This window comes from Podarcis gaigeae (genome assembly GCF_964106915.1).
Source record: "Podarcis gaigeae genome assembly, chromosome: 5".
Lineage (NCBI taxonomy): Eukaryota > Metazoa > Chordata > Lepidosauria > Squamata > Lacertidae > Podarcis > Podarcis gaigeae.
The window spans coordinates 7,452,484-7,473,590 of record NC_139681.1 but is presented as its reverse complement, the minus strand read 5'-3'; the positions used below and the strand labels follow the sequence as shown (position 1 = coordinate 7,473,590).

Sequence of the window (21,107 nt, the reverse complement as noted above, 5' to 3'; positions counted from 1 at the left end):
ATCTTACTCGGCTACGAGTGATTGCCAAAGAAGAAGCAGCAGCATGCTCTTAGTTACCCAAACAGTGGAATCTGCTCCTATCTTTAGATCCCTGTCCTGGCAAACATTCAAAATTGATTTTTTTACCATCTTATGAAAATGTTGGTCTTGCTTCAAGTATTTCTGCAGCTTTCAAAATGCTGTAGACCCACATCTTTCAAAACTGTTTGTAAAACAAAATAAAAGAAAAGATTCCTAGTGAGAGGAACCTTTGGGAGGAACCCAAGCAGTAAGCCATTTCTTTTCATTTATAGCTGAGGAAACAGGAAACACGGGTTGTCTCCCTTTTGCAGAGTTGCGAAGAGAGACCCTGCCTCCCCCACCCCCACCCAGGGATGCATATTTGGCAAGATTAGGTGTTGCGTCTCAAATTACAAGGCGTTGATCGCAGGAGGCCACAGGCACCAGTGGAGAATGGCAGAAACCTTTCCAGTTGCGAACAATGCAAGTTGCTGGGAGCCAGCCTCTCTGCAGGCTCAGTGATTTGGGGGCTTCTCTTTACTGCCTTCCCTTATGTTTGGACTGAGAGTGCACTGGCGGCCACAGTTTCCCAGGCTGTGAGCACGTGTCCAATGGCTAACCCTTTGGCTGTCCATATTTCTCAGGACAAGAGCTGGTTTTAATTCTAGCATTTTTTTGCAGGAGTTTAAATGCAGGAGTGAGCTGCTGCGAGCATTACATTTTTGCTCCAAGCAAACCATTTTTTTTTATTTAAAAGTTGTTATTAATATTATTATGATGATGACTACATTCTGGATGGAAGATGCAAAGTGTTGAGTGGATAAATTTCCGTACAGACTGGAGGATAAGCAGAGAACGACAGAAGAATAAGTTTACTTAAGAAGTATCAGCAAAGGAAGATTTTCTCCTCCGTGAAAGTCAACCCAACCAGTGAAAATGATGATGATGATGAGGCAGGTACAATGTGTAAAAATATGGAGCGTAAACATTAATTCATTAATAGGGGAATATATATATATATATATATATATTTGCTTTCGTAGATTTTCACGGGTACAGGAATGCAGGTTTTGGTGTCCTCGGGTGTCTTCCCGTGTAAAAGTGCCTAGACACCCCAACTTTTACACGGGAAGACACCCGAGGACACCAAAACCTGCATATATATATATATATATATATATATATATATACTAGATATATGCATGATTTACTATATGTGTGTGCAATTTCTGATTGATATACGAATTATATTCAGTGTGTGTTTTGCAAAGTCTCAAAGATGGTGATTGTCAGAGTGTGATCTTCATTTTCAAAGGACATTTGTCACACCTTGGGCTACAGAAATGAGAAATAACTCTTGTGACAGAGTCATTTCTGACACTGGGCATCCTAAAACCTTAAGAATGAACATTCACCTGTTTGATATCCATATGAGGGTGGGTGCTGAGAAGCTGAGGCTGCACATGAAGCACACCGGACTGATACAATGCTCAGCAGTAGAATGAGCTACGGTGTCATACGGTGTCAGATTTGGGGTGGCATTTTCAAATGTTCCCTATATAAAAAATTTCCCTGACAATAGAAAACTGGCATAAAGCTTTTAGCCCAGATGTCTGCCTGCTGTGCTGGTGTTTGTTTCCATGGTGTTTGTAGCATAGGGAAACAATAATAATAATAATAATAATAATAAAGTCCTCCATCTGAACTGGTGGAGTCCTTTTTACCATCTCATAATCCCCTGCATGTGCAGATGTGAACAATCACCTAAATGAAACTATTTTAAGCTTATGAAAAGTGCAAAAGTATAGGCAAGGAAATAAAACGGAAGGGTGGACAGGAAAGATCTACCGACGGTTTACTTAGACAATATATTATTGCAATAACCATAGCACTCTCTGTGTACTTGAAAGGGTAGAGATAAGACAAAAAAGACTGATCTCTATCACGAGGAGTCTACAATCTAAATGGTAAAGAAATGGACAAAAGTTTTTCATGGAAGAAGGAAGGAAAGTATGCCGATCCAGATTATTCTGTAAGGATGCAAACTGCACAAACTTTCTGTAGCATCAACATTTGGCTGGGAAAGTTTGCTCAGAACAAATCGTCCTCTGTGACCTCAAAGATGTTGGTTGTAACTTGCTCTTCACATTCTATTTTAATCTGGGCCGAGGAAAGAGCACGCGCGCACACACACACACACACACACACACTCATACCCGATGATATAAGCATGTATAAATTTAGAGGGAGAATTAAAGAAGCATGCAAGCTAAAATTATCATCTCCATTCTTAGTGAACTAGTGAGATAAATTCAAGGGAAAATGAGGTGGGAAAGTAGCCTTTGCTATTGATGATGAGGAATTCACTCGTTTTGCACACACCATTTTCACCTACATATAAAACCTCGAACATTTGCCTAGTTTTGGTGAAATATGTATCAGTAGAATTCATTTGACTTATAGGCATTAACAAAAGAAGAGAAAAAGCAGGCCCCCAGAAGCTGAAATCTGATTTGTAAGAGAGAGTCAGAAATCTCTCACCCCCCACCCCCAATATTTTGAATGTATTTGGTACAGAATCTACCAATTTGCAGCCTCCCTGTGCATTTTTGTAGATCACTGTCAATATAGATGTTAGGGCTGCAATCCTATACCCACTAAAATGGACGCAAACTCCATTTAATCTGATGGAGTAGACCGGGGGCTGTCAGTGGCATCTCTTCTGAGAATTAACAGTGCAAATCTAAGCATGTCTACTGAGAATTCGGTAGGGCTTTCTGCCAGGTAAAGGGGCTCAGGATCGCAGCCTCAACTCTTGAAAGCTATGCATGCTAATAATTTCAGGCTGCAGTGCAAGTCGGTTCCGGGTAGCCTTGCACGCGCGGGAGACGGGCCTCTAGGCTGCCATCCTGCACGCACTTACCTAGGTGCAAGTCTCCTGGGAGACAGTGGGGCTTGCTTCCGAGGAAACGCACCGCACTTCCCCCCCCCCCCCCCGGTCAAGCTTTGCTCATGCCAACTCGACTTCCCATCCTTGTAAAACATGCCAGTCGAGGGCTTGAAATGACTTTTAATGCCCGGGAGCGCAAGAGGAGCACCCAAACGCTGCCCCTTCCTCTCCTCCCCCCCCCCCCAAAAAAAGCAGCCTGAGAAAGAAAACTTCGCCCCGAGAGTTTCTTGTTGGTGTTTCCCGGCCCGGATTTGCAAGGGGCCGGCGCCGGAGGAGTGCGCGGCAGCCAAGGGGTTAAGGCGGCGAGCCATCTGGCGGAGCGGGTTTCTTATAGCCGCGCAGATTCAGGTTCGCGGGCGCAGAGGTTGCAGCTCGTCTCTCGGCTCCGAGCCGTGCAAGTTGCGGGGGGGTCCTTGCTGCTGCTGCCGGCGGGCGAGCGCGCCTCTCCAAGGGCCGGATCCTGCGCAGCCAGCTCGCTCTCTTCATGTCGGCTTCCCTGCAAACGGCCCCGCGGATGCCATGCTCACTTCTGCCACGGTAAGGGGACGGGGGTCGCGGGAGGGAGGCGAGGAGGGGGCCGAAACACCCACCCCCTTGGCCCGATGAGGTTGGGCCTCACTCGGGCACCGGGCTTGCCTACTCGCGAGTAAAAGCCACGCCGGACTCGCGCGGGGCTGCCCAGGTTGGGGAGCTGGGTCCTCTTCCGAGGGAAAGCGGGATGTACGCGAGGAAGTCTGGGGGGGGGGTCCCCTGGATTCCCCCCCTCCAAGCTTTGGAGGAGACATCGAGCAAGCTCGGTTCCTAACAAAAGCAGGCGGGGAAGGAAGACGCGCGCGAGGGATTCCCCCCCGGCCACCCCCCTCCCCGTCTCTGTTACTCCAGGTAACTCCGATTCCCGCGGCCCGTTCCAGGTGTGGGTCGTCTCCTCCCTCCCCTTTCACGAAGGCGGGGACACCCCCCCCCCAAAAAAAAATGTCCCGCGTGGCGCAAATCATTCTCCTTTCCAGAAAATCAAAGGCAGGCTTTGCGCGGCCGCGGGTCGGCGGAGTGCGCCCCCCGTCCTGTGCGCGGGTGCGGAGGGGGAAGAGCCCCCCGTCGGGGCGCCCGAGGGAAAGCGCGCGAGCAGGAGCCTCCGCCTTCCTCCTCCTCCTGCTCCTGCTCCTGCAAAAGTCGCCGAGTTTCTCGGGAGCTTCTTCGGGAGACGCTCAGCCCGATGGCTTGCGGGCAGGGAGAGGCGGCGAGAGGCGAGCGCAATCCTGACATGGTTTGGATACTTTTCAGATCCAGCCCTTTAATCCTCCCCGTTAAAATAAAACTAGGAAAGGGCGAAAGTTGGTCTGGATCTCGAAATAGATGGAGAGAAGAGCAAGGGGGGGGGGGGGACGGACGGACGGACGGACAGACGGCAGGATTTGGGTTTGAATGAAGTTTGCTGGCGGGCGGCTTCTTCGGTCACTTTGCGCGCAGCTATTTGGAGAGGCGAGCAGGGGTCCCAGCGCCTGCGAAGCGGAGGCTGCGCGCTGCGCCCGCGAGCTCCCTCGCGGTATAGCAGGGGCGAGGCGCGTGCGGGAGAGCCGGACTGGATGGGTGATCTTAGGTAGGCTGTATCTCCAGAGAGGTCTTCAACCCCCCCCCCACCGCCCCCAGCATCCAGGCAGATGGGGGAACCACGTGCGTGCAAGAAAATGCAAGCTTTGCAAAAACAATTTTTTATATACATAAAAAAACACCACATTCCAGGGATCCAGCTGCATTGTTGCAAAACCACAATAATGCAACGTAATCTGTAATCTCTAAACACGCCTCTTAGGGAAGAAGTGGCAATTTAGAAGAGCAGTAAACCCTTTTATAGCCTGAAGTCTTTCAGGGTATATGTGTATGTGTGTCTGTATGTTGAATCTCTCCCCCCCCCCCCCCGAAATAAAATAAATCAAAATTCTCTGTGCATAAAAAAAAATGGCACACCTGGGAAAAGATTAGGCTGAATCCTGTTCCCTTTTGTTTCTCTCCCACACACGTTTTTGTGTGTGTACAGGTCTGGCTTTCTTGTTTCTGGCAAGCTTTTGCTTCCTGTCTGGAGCGGTGCTGTCCCGACTCCGGGGAAGCTTTGCCACTGGAGTCTACTGACCTCATTATCATTATACTACCTGTAGAAAGTAAATAAGGTTGGGTTGTGGTGTCTGCCCCAGCTGATGGTAGCCTAAAGACCGGAAGACAGTGGCAGGAAACTACAGGTGGAACCGATTCTTGCTGTAGTTGGGGCTGACATGGAAGCAAAGTGAAATTGGAGAGGTATGGTGCAAATCTGGTCTGGAGCATAGCTGTCAACTTACAGATTTGAAAATAAGGGACCAGCAGCCTCGAAAATAAGGGATCAGCAGCCAAAATAAGGGATCAACAATTACTTTGATAAAATACATATTTTGTTGCATGCAAATGGCTTTAGATACCTATTAGGTCCATAAATCACCATATAGCATATATTCAATACAAAAAACAGCAACTGTTTGTTGTTGACAAAGGACAGCTGGACATAGAAAGTGCCCTATTACCTTCAGTAGCTTATTTAAGGGACATCAACAATAAAGGACAGCAGCGGGACATGACGCTGGGATAAGGGACTGTCCCGCCAAATAAGGGACGCTTGACAGCTATGGCCTGAGGTTAAAATGAGCAGGTGTGCTCACTGGCATCCAACATACAGGAGGGACACACATTCAGACTTGAATGTTTTGACACTGCTGAGAATGCTATCAAGGGAAGTTGTGGCACTTCCAAGAGGTGCTTGGGGCTCAGGCCTGCGCGGAGCGTATCTTAATGTCCCTCCTTAATGTTCAGTGGGAAGACAAGCCACAGTTGTTTGTTAATGAGGGACAGCTTTCCCTGGGCATTAGTTCTGAGAGCAGGAGGAAAGGTGGGGGTGTGGGAAGGCTAGGATACGGAGGAAGGGTGGTCTTCTTTGTAGTAAAAGCACTTAAAAGATCTGTGCAAATTTCCCTTAGGCGTGGGGAATGAACAATGAAAGGAATGGTCCACGCTTGTAATAAAGAGTGGAAGAAGACACTGAATGGAAAGAGAAGGTGAAGGCAACTGGGGAACAAAGGTTGCTCGCGTGATATATAGTGTTAGGTTCTAGTACTGAAAAGATCTTTTTTATTTATAAACTCTTACTCGCTAATCCTTTGTTCCCCACTAATATGCAGAGTAATCTCCCCTTGTTCCTTGAGTATGCTCTGGAAGCATATAAACCGGTTATTATCCTGATTGCATTTCAACAGTGTGGTCAAAGCAGGTATGCGTTAATACTTTCTGGGGCCGCATAGGCATAGTAACATTTAGATATTAACTTGAATTTTAAGATTCTTGGGTGTATGTAGCTATATATGCACACAATAATATAAATATGCAAATAATAAAAGTTATTTATTACTATGTAAATAATGTGACAGCTTTTAGTAGCCACCAAAAAGAAAGCCTTCAAGAACTGAATTATGTTTACAGAAAAGCCCAGTGTAGCCTTCTGGGACTGCAGCACTGTGTGTGTGTGTGTGTGTGTGTGTGTTTGTAGCCCCAACTCCACACAAAGCTAGTAAAAAAGAAGAAGACTGCATCTAGATAAATTGACAGACTGTCCTGTCTCCCTGACATGACATTAGTTTTCCAGAAGCAGGACATTATTTCAGATGTAGGAAAATGTTCATTCTTGTGATTCTCTCACTTAAGTAAGGACCTGGAATTCTGAAGTGGCATAGTCTTTTTCCTGAAGATCTGGAAAACCCTGGGGGGAAAGTGTCATGGCACCTTGGAAAATAATAGGCATATTGTGTTCTTTCATGCAGTGACCTATTTCATCAGGTAATCCCATTATGTTGAAATTGCAGTGAATTGATTTGCAGACTTGAGTTGGGGTTTGCTGGAGGATAAAACCAGTTAAGGAGTAATGTTGAAGTTAGAGGCCTGCAATGCACCTCACTGCTAATCCTAATGGCAACATTGCTGCATCAGTCTGAGAGCCCATGTGGTATGGTGTCTGAAGACTTGAATGGCAGAGACCTGGGTCCAAATTTCCAGTTTGCTACCAAGCTTACTGGATGACCTTAGGGAGGTTTCTATTTCTCAGGCTAACCTACCTCATAATATTGTTATACAGTCATACCTCAGGTTACGAACGCTGTGGGTTGCGCGTTTTCGAGTAGCGGAAGTAGCGGAACAGGTTACTTCCGTGTTTTGGTGCTTGCACATGAGCAGAAGCGCCGAATCGTGTCACACGCGTGTGCAGACGCGGCGCTTCAGGCTGCGAACGCTGCGGGTTGTGAACATGCCTCCCTCACGGATCATGTTTGCAACCAGAGGTATGACTGTAATGGATTCTCTGGAGAAATGATGGACAAGAGGCTGTTTGCAGGTGACCTGTGTTCAGAGGGTCACACAAGGCTGCAAATGGCAATGTGTTGTAAGATGCTTGTGGTAATAATACAGGGCGTAATAAAAAGATATGGTGGTACTGTAGTTGATATCTGAGGATACAGGCCAGCTGCAGTTGTTTGTAGAGATGGTGAACTCTGGCAAAGTATGGCAATAGAACAAGGAATCATGTATTGCTTCACCCTGGAAGTATCTTTTAATATATTTGCAAAGGAAGTTTGTTTGGTGATAAACACTAGTACTGGAGAAGAAGGAATAAAGGGCCAAATGGGAACTTGGGCTGGTATTTAATACGGAAGAAAACATGAGGTAAACTGGCTATGATGTCAGAATATTTTACCATCAAAATGTGAAGGTAGAGAAAACTGTGATGTTTAAGTGCAAAGAACTGCCTTGATGGAACAGACTGCCCATTTAGTTGAGCATTCTGTTTCTAACACTGACCAGTCAGATGCTTGAAGGAAGATGACTGCCATTTTACCCCCTGCATCTGGTACTCAAAAGAAGGCCGCTGCTTCTGAACATGGAGATTCAGAGTTAGGTATCAGAGTTATCAATGAAAGTTGCATCTTCCGTGAATTTTGTCCAGTTCTTTTTGTAAAGCCATTCAAAGCAGAAATCATCTGTCTGACCATCTGTTAAGATGGTAAGGAACCATGTTCCCAACAGGATCACTAGTGTGGGAAGAAGCCATCATTGTAGATCATCATAGAATTGTAGAGTTGAGAGGGACCCTGAGGGTCATCTAGTCCAATTTCCTGCAATGCAGGAATCCGGTCCACAGCTGTCCCTGGGTGGGCTGAAACTATCAAGTTTCTGGTTAACAGCCAGACCCACTGACCCATTGCGCCACAGAGATCTGAATGGAAGCAGTTTGTACGCTGTTGTTGGTAACATATGAATTGCCCCAAATCTAGTCTTTCTCATGACAGATTTGTGTGCGTGATAAAGTAGAATATTAAAATTTCACTTCAGTGTGCTTCATCGAGCATTTAACACATCTATCATCTGTATACAAAATAGCTCAAAAAAGTGATTTGTGTGTTGGACTAGGACTGGGGAGACACAGTTCAGATTTCCACTGGCCAGTGATGCTCACAGGGTGTGAGTATGAGTCTGTTACTCTCTCTAGCAGCTTCATCTACCTCACAGGGTTGTTGTGAAGATAAACTATAGAGGTAGGGACAACCATGTATGCTGCATAAAGGTAAAGGTAAAGGGACCCCTGACCATTAGGTCCAGTTGTGGCCGACTCAGGGGTTGCGGCGCTCATCTCACTTTATTCGCCGAGGGAGCCGACGTACAGCTTCCGGGTCATGTGGCCAGCATGACTAAGCCGCTTCTGGCGAACCAGAGCAGTGCACGGAAACGCCATTTACCTTTCCCCTGGAGCGGTACCTATTTATCTATTTGCACTTCGACGTGCTTTCGAACTGCTGAGTCTGAGCAACGGGAGCTCACTCCGTCATGGGGATTCGAACTGCTGACCTTCTGATCGGCAAGTCCTAGGCTCTGTGGTTTAACCCTGTATGCTGCATACAAACGTAATAAAAACAAATTAGGCATTTGGTAGCCTGGGTAGTAGATGGTGAACTAGAAGCTAATAGCTAGATGATATATTTACTATCTCAGCCAGCTGAAATTGGAGGGACAGGAATGTTTTGTAGGCAAAAGGAGTCAAATTTCATGGAAAGATGCACAAAGCCCACTTGAGAAGTTTTGCTCATCCTGTTAAAATGCTCCAGGCTCCCCTCAAAATCCCTTCAATTGCTTTGCTTGAATCCACCCCCTGCAGTTCATATCAGAACTTGCTTCATTGGTAGCCATAGTTCTGTTCAGGAGGAGCAGGTACTGGGTTTGAGGCACAAAGCTAAGGCAGTAATTTCCAAACAGTGTGATAGGGCACACAGTAATAACTGAAGGGTCTGGCCTAAAGGTCTGCTGCCATCTTGCATATTTGCACTGTGCTGCTGGTCAGAATGGGGCAGTGGCGTAGCGTGGGGGGTGCAGGGGGGGCCGGCCGCACCGGGCGCAACATCTGGGGGTTAGAGTTGGGGGGCGCAAATCCACGGGTTAGGGGGCGCAAATTACTTGCCTTGCCCCGGGTGCTGACAACCCACGCTACGCCACTGGAATGGGGAACCCCAGAGCAGCATTGATCCTCGCTCTCCTTGCAGTGATGTTGTCCCAAGGGAGCGATGGTATTCTGCGAGACAGCTTGCGTTGCAGCTGACTGGCGCAGCGGAGTCCCAGAAGCACCCTCACTTTCCCAAAAGCATTTGAGTTTGGATTGAATGGAAGGGAGAGCAGAACATTAAGAGACAGTATTACGTGAACTCTCTTGAAGATGCAAGGAGAATGCCCGCCTATTTCCAGGGTGGGGTGGGGTTGGGGCAGAGCATAATACTGTAAGAGTTCACCATGTGTTATCAGGAACAAGAATCCAAACCACCCAAGTGAAAATGTGCAACTCCGTTTCTTGATTTTGTTGTTTAGTCGTGTCCGGATCTTCATGACCAGAGCATGCCAGACGCTCCTGTCTTCCACTGCCTCCCACAGCTTGGTCAAACCCATATTCGTAGCTTTGAGAACACTGTCCAACCATCTCGTCCTCTGTCATCCCTTTCTCCCTGTGCCCTCCATCTTCCCAACATCAGGGTCTTTTCCAGGGAGTCTTCTCTTCTCATGAGGTGGCCAAAGTATTGGAGCCTCAGCTTCAGGATCTGTTCTTCCAGTGAGCACTCAGGGCTGATTTCCTTCAGCATGGAGAGGCTTGACCTTCTTGCAGTCCATGGGACTCTCAAGGGTCACCTCCAACACCATAATTCAAAAGCATAAATTCTTTGGCGATCAGCCTTCTTTATGGTCCAGTTAACCCATGATTTATGATTTATGTTTGGAACCTGCTATTTCAAACCAGTGTGGCATTATTAACAACAGACCACTCAATAGGCTGCTGGGAGAGATTCACAATGTATTTTGAGGGCAAAATCCCCCAGATCTGTGCCAAACTGGAAGCCACAGCTAATAGACGTCCTTGGAGCACTGGCTAGTTACAGTCTGTGGTATCAGTTTCAGTTGTTGTGGATGCTTGCAGAAGTAAGGTCAGATAGAAGCCCTCTTGATCCCTTCCCACAATGGTAGATGAAATCTAGTTGGAGCTGATTGAATGGATGGGTCTGTAGTTTAGTTCAGGCATAGGCAAACTCGGCCCTCCCGATGTTTTGGGACCACAATTCCCATCATCCCTGACTACTGGTTCTGTCAGGTAGGGATGATGGGAGTTGTAGTCCCAAAACATCGGGAGGGCGGAGTTTGCCTATGCCTGGTTAATGCCTTTTTATGGGAGGGATTTATGCCCACCCGTCCCTGGGCCCAGAGGTTTTAGAAAACTACTACCCAGTCTTTAATATTCCCTTTCTGGGTAAAATGAGGGGGTGGGTGGTGGGCAGCCAGCTGCAGGTGTGCATGGAGGAAACAGTTTATCCAGACTCATCACCACTTGGTTTCAGGCCTAGTTTTAGCACCGAAACAGCCTTGGTTACCCTGGTTGATGACCTTTATCGGAAGAGAGATGCAGGGAGTGAAACCCTCTTGGTTTCCCTTGATATCTCAGCAACTTTTGTCACCATTGACAGTGGAATGACGCAGGAGTTTGGAGGCATGATGCAGTAGTGGTTCCACTCCTACCAGCCCCAACTCTACAGGAAAGTAGCTCACGGAGCATGGCTAGATAATAATGGTTCATTTGGAGGAATTCTACCAAAACCCACATCTGCAAGGGGCCCCAGATGCTTAGCTTTTTTAATATATAATTTAAGTCTCTAACACCACTTTGAGGTTTTTTACAATCACGTGAGAGAGTAAATAACACCTCCCCAAATCATGTCCACTTGCTGTCATGGGTGGTAATGTCGGCTTCTCCTGTAAGCAGGCAGGTGAGAGGACAAAGTAGTCTGTACAATGCAAGCTTCTTACTCCTTCCTTCCTTCCTTCCTTCCTTCCTTCCTTCCTTCCTTCCTTCCTTCCTTCCCCACCACCTGCTTAAAGCAGGAGCCTGGAATTGCTTCAGATAGCACTTTTGCCAAGCGCTTTAAGAGAGCCCCATTGCTCAGGTGAGAGTGCATAGATTGTCTTAAAGAGCTTTGCAGAAGCACTCTTTGAAGCAGCCTCCCTTCTTGAGCAATGTTTCCAGGAGGGAGGGGGAGGCTGCTTCAAACAGTGATTTTGCAAAGGGCTTTCAGACACCCCCTTGCACTCCCACTCCTGTTTGAAGCTCCAGAGGCTCACACAGGGGTGCGAGCGCTGCCTAACTTTGAAGGAACTGCAGGTTCCCAAGCGCCCCAAAGCCAGCTGGAAAACCTGTGCAAGGGATTTTGAGAGGTGGGTGGGGCCTCCCACCTGTCAAATTTGGCCTGAGAGGCCAGTCCTGATAAGGATCTGGTCTGTGGAGCCAAAAAGGATCCCCACCCCTGTTATGAAACAAAATGTGCAGGCAGCTATGGGATGAGTCAGCCTGGCTGTTCCCCACCCACCCCTATAGGTGCTTTTGGCCAATGAGTGAAAGCAGAGCTGTGATTGACAAGTGAGTTTTTTAGACACTGGGCTATAGGAATCCCTCCCTGGGGCGCTAAAGAGTTGCTCTTTATTCCTTCCTTTTAGTGCATTCTTCTTTCCTGCTTCCAATTCCTTTTATAATCCTTGGAAAATCTGTACTGTAGTTTGTCCTCCCTCCCTTGCTAGCAACCAAGATTTGTCTTTCCTGTGGTGGGCTTGTCTGAAATAGGTGCTCACTAGAAGCTATTTTCTGCAGAAACTGTTGTTGTTGTTTAGTTGTTTAGTCGTGTCCGACTCTTTGTGACCCCATGGACCAGAGCACACCAGGCACTCCTGTCTTCCACTGCCTCCCGCAGTTTGGTCAGACTCATGCTGGTAGCTTCGCGAACACTATCCAACCATCTCGTCCTCTGTCGTCCCCTTCTCCTTGTGCCCTCTGCAGAAACTACAGTACATTAAATACGGACGGATGTTAAAGAACCTCCCCACTCAAAAGCAAATCAAAGTGTAAATTATCTGCCAGAGATTTATACATGTTCCCTGTTGTGCAGGAGCTAAAGTTCAGGCGCTCATTAAGAATTCAATGTGTACAATAAAATAAAAACATTTTATAGCATTTAAAAATCCTGATAATGATCTCCCGTTAATGGTTTTGCTCCACAAGTACCCTTGCCAGGGATGTGATCTTGAACGATGATAATTACTCTAACTTGCCTAGATGGAGATGGGTAAATATGTCTGGGTTTCAGAAACTTTTGAAACCTTTGTCCTTTATATAGGTATAAAGTCCAGTTGCAAGCGACTCTGGGGTTGCGGCGCTCATCTTTCTTTACAGGTGGAGGGAGCTGACGTTTGTCCACTCTGCAGACAGTTTTTCCGGGTCATGTGGCCAGCATGACTAAGCCGCTTCTGGCAAACCAGAGCACTTTTTGGCTTGCTTTTGAACTGCTAGGTTGGCAGGAGCTGGGACCAAACAACGGGAGCTCACGCCGCCACAGGGATTCGAACCGCTGACCAAGCCCAAGGCTAAGTGGTTTAGACCAAGGCGCCACCTGGGCCCCAATAATGGTATATAGGTACTGTACGAATGTAAGACTCGCACCTGCTGCTCTGCCCAGTTTTGCCTTTGGCTCCACTTACCCCAGACATATGGGACACAGGTGACACTGTGGGTTAAACCACTGAGCCTAGGACTTGCTGATCAGAAGGTCGGCGGTTCAAATCCCCGCGACGGGGTGAGATCCCGTTGCTCGGTCCCTGCTCCTGCCAACGTAGCAGTTCGAAAGCACGTCAAAGTGCAAGTAGATAAATAGGTACCGCTCCAGCGGGAAGCTAAACGGCGTTTCCGTGCGCTGCTCTGGTTCGCCAGAAGCAGCTTAGTCATGCTGGCCACATGACCCGGAAGCTGTACGCCGGCTCCCTCGGCCAGTAAAGCGAGATGAGGGCCACAACCCCAGAGTCGGTCACGACTGGACCTAATGGTCAGGGGTCCCTTTACCTTTAATGTGATTCCCCCCAACTGGAAGGTTGGCCATGCGGGAATGCAGTCCACAGGCTGAGAAAAATGTCCCATATCCCTGCTCTAGCAAAACAGTAAGGTCTGGAGGTTCCATAAGGAACTACAGGACCGGGATAATATGGGGGCATGTCTGCTAGTCCCAGATACTTCACCATCCCCACATAGATTTGGCCCTGAGAGACCGAGGGAAAGGTGGGCCCATGGAGGATAGAAGCATCTGCTTGGCTTCCAGTTTTCCAGGTTTGTGGAAAGAATTGGCTTGAGCCAACATGAGAGACGCTTAATGCTCATTTTAAGTTGGCAGTGTTTTTTGTTCGTTGGGTTTCTTAGTTGTTTTTTAAAGAAAATTTATGGAAATAGTTGGCTTTGTTTAGTGTGTGGGGGGGGAGAGCACAGTTTGGAGCAGGTTGAGTGGGGTGTTTTGGGGTGCAGATTCCAAATTTGGTTGTATGCCTCAAACGTTTGGTGAGCCGCTGCCCCCCCGCTATCCTATTCCTAAAGGAGTAGGCATTTCACTCAGCATCCAATAAGTGCGCTCTCTCTCTCTCTCTCTCTCTCTCTCTCTCTCTCTCTCTCCAAAGATTGTAATCCTGGAGGAGAAAAAAATTAATCAAATATTAATCTGTGATTGTGCCGCCTTATTTTGCCAATAGTTTCCACCCACCCTTGATAAGGTCCAAAATGTGTATCACTTAGAAAGCTATTATTCTTCAGATTGTGCAGTAGGGTTGGGAAAGACTGGATGGTAAACAAATCTCAAGTTCATATTTCTTTTGCCATGTGCTCACTAGGTGACATTAGGCATGTTACCACTCCTTCAGCCTCAGTCCTACATCTGCAGGGTTTTGTAAGTATTGACGCTGCCGTGTGAAGTGCTTTGGATGGTCTAGGGGAGTTTTTAATGGTTGATGTTTTAATGTATTTTTAACCTTCTGCTGGAAGCCGCCCAGAGTGGCTGGGGAAACCCAGCTAGATGGGCAGGGTAGAAATAATAAATTATTATTATTATTAAAATATTAGATATCATTATTGGTCTGGACAGTTGTTTTTTCTCCTTATGAGGTGCTCTTCTTGGTTTTATTTCCTACTGGCCAAACAGCATTTTGGTTAGTCATTTTAGATCTGGAAATAGTTCAGTAGGACTTCAATGTACCAAATAGCATACAGGATTGCATCCTGAAACTTCGCTGTAAATTAAATTCATTTGCTTGCCTCTTAATTAACCACTTCCTTAGTGCCATCAAAATACCTACCTTTGGTATGTGCTTTTGTCTAAGTTTCTTTTTTAATTTTTGGTAAGTCTTGGTCTATATTTTGTCAGCTCTGTCCAGTCATTAGGACTGGTGCTCAGCAAATGCATGGAGGGAAAGCAGGGGCACAGATGCTGTCCTTGCCACAAACATTCCCGCAGGCTCCACTTCAGATCTCTGCATACTGAATGTGAAGACCTGAATGGGTATTCTAAGCACTGAAGATGTTCAGAATCCCTCCTTAGACCTTTGAGCTGAACATGCAAAGATTGGGAGTGGAGCAGGCAAGGCTGTGGCGTCTCCTGATCTATGTGATCTTTAAATACAAGTAGACCTAATGGCTAAGTAGGTCTTTTTCTCAGAGCAACAGAATTTAGTTTGACTTTCTTTTTTTGTGGTGCACTAAAGGAAGGGCTCTACTGAGGAAGCCACCCACAATTCTAGGCTAGGTAAAATGGTTGGACTGTTCATCCCTAGAGCACTATAGTATTGCTGGAGCATGCCTATCCCATAATTTCATCAGGATGCTCTCCTCGTCTCCACCAGGAGCCGTGAGTTGAGTATTGTGGGCCAAGGTAAGGTTAAACAAGTGCCCTCACTACTACTGAAGGCTTAAAAAAAATATCCAGCAGGCATTCTGATTTTAACCGTTTTATAAATATTTTTTTATTAGTTTTTACACATATTTTCCTGCATAACATCCTTTTAAACATCATTTTGAATTTTTTGGCTATCACAGCCTGAGACTTCCTTCAACCTCGACTGATGGTTTTCTAAAGTCTTTATAATTATGCATTTTGTTACTATAGTTATTGCTATAAACTCAAATTTCCGATACATCTATTCTTAATTCTCTTCACAATAGTTTATAAATTACTCCTTACAAAACTTCTTTAAACCCTACAAACGATGTCAATTGATTATGATTGCTTTCCAGATATGTCGAAAACTTCTTCCATTCCTTTAGGAAAGTCTGGTCCTGCTTGTTCCAAATTTTCCCTGTTTTAACTCATTTTTTGTTTTCATTGCATTGAGCTTCTTGTGTACCACTTAGCAGTGTTAGAAACTCAGACATATAAGCTAGGTGCCAAATGGGTCCTTAAACCAGGGTTAAGGTCGCCAAAATGCAATGTCTAGTTGCCATTTTTGGGCAAGACGGCTCTAAAGTTTTATTTTCCAGATAGTGGACTGACTGATTATCAGACAGTATATATGTGGACAGTCACTGGATAAAGAGACTTTTCTTCTTGAAGTTCTCCAAGTTCTTAACCTAGCTCAAGGTTGTCACTTAAGCTAGATGTTTAGGTGACAACCTTCAGCTAAGTTAAGAACTTGGAGAACTTAAAGAAGAAAAGTCACTTTACCCAGTAACAGTCCACATATATACTGTCTGATTCCTGCCTCTTTTTCTTAATGCTTCTCCCACTGTGGTCTATGATTAAATGATTTTTGCAGGTTTTTGTGGTGCTTCAGATACATATATTGGGGGGGTAGTTATGACTCTAGCATACTACCTTGAACTCTTGTTGTCGTAAAGGTAAAGGGACCCCTGACCATTGGGTCCAGTCGTGACCGACTCTGGGGTTGTGGTGCTCATCTCGCTTTATTGGCCGAGGGAGCCGGCATACAGCTTCCGGGTCATGTGGCCAGCATGACTAAGCCACTTCTGGAGAACCAGAGGAGCGCACGGAAATGCTGTTTACCTTCCCGCCGGAGTGGTACCTATTTATCTACCTGCACTGATGTGCTTTCGAACTGCTAGGTGGGCAGGAGCAGGGACTGAGCAACCGGGAGCTTACCCCGTCGCGGGGATTCGAACCGCCGACCTTCTGATCAGCAAGCCCAAGAGGCTCTGTGATTTAACCCACAGCGCCACCTGCGTCCCATAAGATATGGTTACCCACCCACAAACCATGTGCACCCACACATGTGCACAAACGTGCCCTCTCTCTCTCCCCACCAGCACTTCGGGTTGAAAAATATTTTGGAGCCTATTTGCTCACGTGGTGGCATGTGATCTTTCTGGAGCTTGCAGCTGGGGAAGGAGGGTTATTCCTGCCCCCTCCAGCTGCACTTTCCAGGAAGAACATTCCACCCACCCCCACAATTAGGCGTGAACAAATTAGACTCCGGGAACAAGCGGATGACTTTTCCCCCCAAGCCTAATTGCAGTGTGAGGGCAGTTTCGGGGTGTGTGCACGCAGTGAAGTGGGAGGTGAAGGCGAACATTTGCTTCTTCATCTTGAGGAGCGGTTCATAGAATCATAGACCTGGAGAGCTGGAGGAATCTCAGCTAAAGCATCCATGAAAGAAGACCATCCAACCTCTGCTTAAAAACCTCCAAGGAAGGTCCACAATCTCTTGAGGGAGTCTGTTGCAGTGTCAAACAGCTCTGCCTCTCAGAAAGTTCTTCCTGATGTTTAGTCAGAATCTCCTTTCTTGTAACATGAATCCATTGATTCAGGTCCTAGCAGGAGAAAACAAGCTTGGTCCATCTTCTTGCTGTGAGCTAGACGGGAAGGTGTCATGGGCCACATTCAACCTGTGGACCAATGGTTTCTCTGCATTTCAATAAGCATGACAGTACTGCATCTGCGGCTTGTACGTGTGGCAAATGTATTTTGGTAGAAGGTAATTAATATATGCGTATTACTAAAAATGTTCTTTTTTTTCAACTTACTGTATTTCTTGCTCTATAAGACTCACTTTTTCCCTCCTAAAAAGTAAGGGGCATCTTATGGAGTGAATGCAGGCTGTGCAGCTATTCCAGAAGCCAGAACAGCAAGTGGGATTGCTGCTTTCACTGCGCAGCGATCCCTCTTGCTGTTCTGGCTTTTGAGATTCAGAATTTTTTTCTTCTTGTTTTCCTCCTCCAAAAATTAGGTGCGTTTTGTGGTCTGGTGCGTCTTATAGAGTGAAAAATACAGTAATTATTTCAGCATTTGTTATTAGATTTCCACCCACTATCACTGCTGAAATAAACAAGCATTTGTTTAATCAACAGTGGTCTTGTTACTTCATGTAGTTTACTAGTTATCCTAAACAGTTTATTTCCTACATTGGTGTTTACTATTTTGCAACAGTTCTCCTCTATGATTATCCATTTTTTTGGTTCCAAGTTAGTGTATTCAGTAACCACCTAATTTTTCCTTGTAAGCCATTCCCTCTTGGTTTCTCTTCTAGGAAATGCCTGCAATTTACATTAATAAAAGTCAATATTTAAGCATTGCACTTACAGTATCCCATCTTTATTGTGCATCAGCAGTGGTCTATTGAGCACATTGGGCAAAATCCATTTGGAAGTTGTTGTGTGCAAGGTTTTTTGAAATGAACAACAGCTGCACGAGAGGCCGGGTTCAGCAATATATATTTCTAGAATGTTTAAATTTTGTTGCTTTTGATTTTATGTCGCTTGAATATTGCTTAGTTGATATAATGATAGGCTACTTTGAGAGCTTCCTAAGAAGCAGGGACAAAATGTTGTTAGGTAAATATGCAGTGTTGGAGAACTTCGTGAGAGATCGAGTCTATTAAGATCCTTTGAACAGCAAATAGATTTGCAACTTTCAGTTCAGATGGCACCTGTGCATTTATCATAACATGCAGTTTGAGCCAATAGGGACGCGGGTGGCGCTGTGGGTAAAACCTCAGCGCCTAGGACTTGCCGATCGCATGGTCGGCAGTTCGAATCCCCGCGGCGGGGTGCGCTCCCATTGCTCGGTCCCAGCGCCCGCCAACCTAGCAGTTCGAAAGCACCCCCGGGTGCAAGTAGATAAATAGGGACCGCTTACTGGCGGGAAGGTAAACGCCGTTTCCGTGTGCTGTGCTGGCTCGCCAGAGCAGCTTCGTCACGCTGGCCACGTGACCCGGAAGTGTCTGCGGACAGCGCTGGCTTCCGGCCTATAGAGTGAGATGAGCGCACAATCCTAGAGTCTGTCAAGACTGGCCTGTACGGGCAGGGGTACCTTTACCTTTACCTTTACAGTTTGAGCCAGAGGTTTTTTTTCCTCCAAACCATTTTCACATTACAAACTCATTTCTAGTATTCATTTCCCAGAATCATATCCAGGACAACTATTCCCCACTACACATTATTTTTTTTGCCATACCACCGTACAGATTTTGCCTGGTTGTGTTTTATATTATTTTCTCTCATATGTATTTGTTTGGAATTTTTTCCAGCCTAGAATGTTTGATTTTTCGCCATATTTTTTTAACCTTCCCTGATCCGTTTGTCTTGTTGTTCTTCTGGTTATTGCCCTATTGTTTACGACGTGTCCCAGATTAATGCAGTCTGTAAATTTTAGCTATGTTCCATTGACCCTCGTCACATTGAAATAATTCAGCATCTTGTTAAAACAAATACCCGTGGAACTTCTGATACTTGTGGTATACCCCCAACCACTCTCTCTGCCTTGGTACGTTATTGTTTTTCATTACTGTGAATGCTTTAGTGCTGCCCATCATTTGAGTGCTGAGTGGGTGGGTGGGTGCATTGCAGCATTAGAGAAATTGTGTCTGCTGTTGCATTTGTCTGAAAGCTGCATTTTATTACTTTAACAGCTTCCATGCACCCACATTGCCTCCTCTTCCCTCCAGACAAACGCTGTTGTAAACTGAGATCATTTTTTCTTGCCATTGGGTATGGTCATGTCATTTCCCCTTTTTGAATTCCTCCACCAGCTCCCAGTTCCCCTCTACTGCCTCAGACCTCATGCCACAAGCTTGTAATAGTTCAGGCTTCTATGCTTGGTGCAGGTGTTAACACCTCTGTATCTTTGCAAGGCTTTAGAAATGGCTGTCCTCTTTGTTGCTCTGTTGCCCATGTGTGCAATGGGTCTGTTTGAATAACTGTTCTATAAAATGTCCTCTTTCGGTTTGGGAAAGTATGTTTTGAGAGGTGGTGTATAAGTAAATAACTGATATTTATTTTTTTAAACTTAGTACTTCGCCATCAGGACCTAGTGGGCTTTGAGTAGATTTCTTGCCTAGAAAGGTGGTGTGTGTGTGTGTACACACGTACAGTGGCTCACAGCACTTCATCCCTATATAGCATTATCAAGAGACTCAAGATAGGATGCAACTGTAATTGTACTGCAGACACTGCATTTCAGAGGGTCGGACTAGATGGTCCTGGAGGTCCCTTTCAACTCTACGGTTCTGTGATACTGTAATTCTATGAACAGGATAACTTTCTGGATAACACTAAATAGCTGGATCCACTTCAGTCTGGGTTCAGGATTGGTTTCAGGACTAAATCAGCCTTGGTGGCTCTGGTGAGTGGCCTTCATTCAGAGAGGGATGAGGAATTGTGACCTATTACTCTTTCTCATAATGGCCTTTGACCATGGAAGAATAGTAATAATAATAATAATAATAATAATAATAATAATAATAGTAATAAATTTTTATTTATACCCCACCCTTCCCGGTTTAAAAACCGGGGTATCAGGGCGGCTAACAGCAAATATAAAACATTGATTAAAATGCGACTTAAAAACAGCATAAAATACAACATAAAATGCAGCATCAATATCAATAAAATTCAAAAATTCAGGGGCCATTTTGGGGGAAAACCCCAAAACCCAGTCTGTAGACATCAAATGATCACCAGGGCTAAGAAAAGGGGATAGAGGATAAGGCTAATTCAAATTGAAGGCCAGGCAGAATAGCTCTGTCTTACAGGCCCTGCGGAAGGAGATCAAGTCCTGCAGGGCCCTAGTCTCGTGGGACAGAGCATTCCACCAAGTTGGAGCCATCACTGAAAAAGCCCTGGCCCTGGTGGAGGATAGTCTGGCTTCCTTAGGGCCCGGGACCTTTAAGCTATTATTATTCATGGACCATAGGGTCCTCTGCGGGACATACCAGGAGAGGCGGTCCTGTAAGTACGAGGGTCCTAGGTGTTCTCCTGGGTTGCCTGGGTGAAGGCTCAACATTCCAGTGGTTCTGTTCTTACGATTGAATCTAGACGAGAGGACTAGTGGAGTGTTCTGTTCCCCTTGGCATTTGTGCCATGGTGTTCCACAAGCACCATTTCATCCCTGATGCCATAAAGCCCACTGAGAATGGTCCTTAGGAGATTTCCAGCACTGTTTCTCCATAACATCTGAACCAGGAGGGGTTGCAAGCCATGGACCAGTGCCTCACTGCTGTGGCGAACCCTTATGCACCATATTGATCACCACAATTATCTGGAAGAGTGCTGCCAGGTGTTCCCCATGTCACAGCAGCCCAACTGGCCTCAACTGGAAGCCAAGCAGTTAGCACTGATGGTCCCATGTTGTGGAGCACTCTTCCAGCAGAAGTTTGGCAGGCTACTGACTTTCACATGTGTCTTGAAGACCTCTTATGTTGATGGGACTATGCAGCTCTTTAAAGATTATTTTTGTTCTCTTTCGTTGGTGCT

General features: G+C 46.0%; 1 protein-coding gene across 4 annotated transcripts in view; it reads left to right on the top strand.

Moving 5' to 3' along the window:
* The first annotated feature begins 354 nt into the window (after positions 1 to 354).
* NTF3 (neurotrophin 3) overlaps positions 355 to 21,107 on the top strand; it is a 62,329-nt gene continuing 41,576 nt past the window's right edge. Inside the window, exon 1 of one of the 4 annotated variants that reach the window (XM_083738893.1) lies at positions 355 to 953. Coding sequence is in view for 2 of the 4 variants with exons in the window: in XM_083738891.1 (XP_083595017.1) it covers positions 937 to 957 (21 nt within the window). In the remaining 2 variants the exon portion in view is untranslated. Of the gene's footprint in view, positions 958 to 3,142; positions 3,488 to 17,078; positions 17,333 to 21,107 lie in introns of those variants that run through there. The other 3 variants (XM_083738891.1, XM_083738890.1, XM_083738894.1) reach the window with 3 other exon arrangements.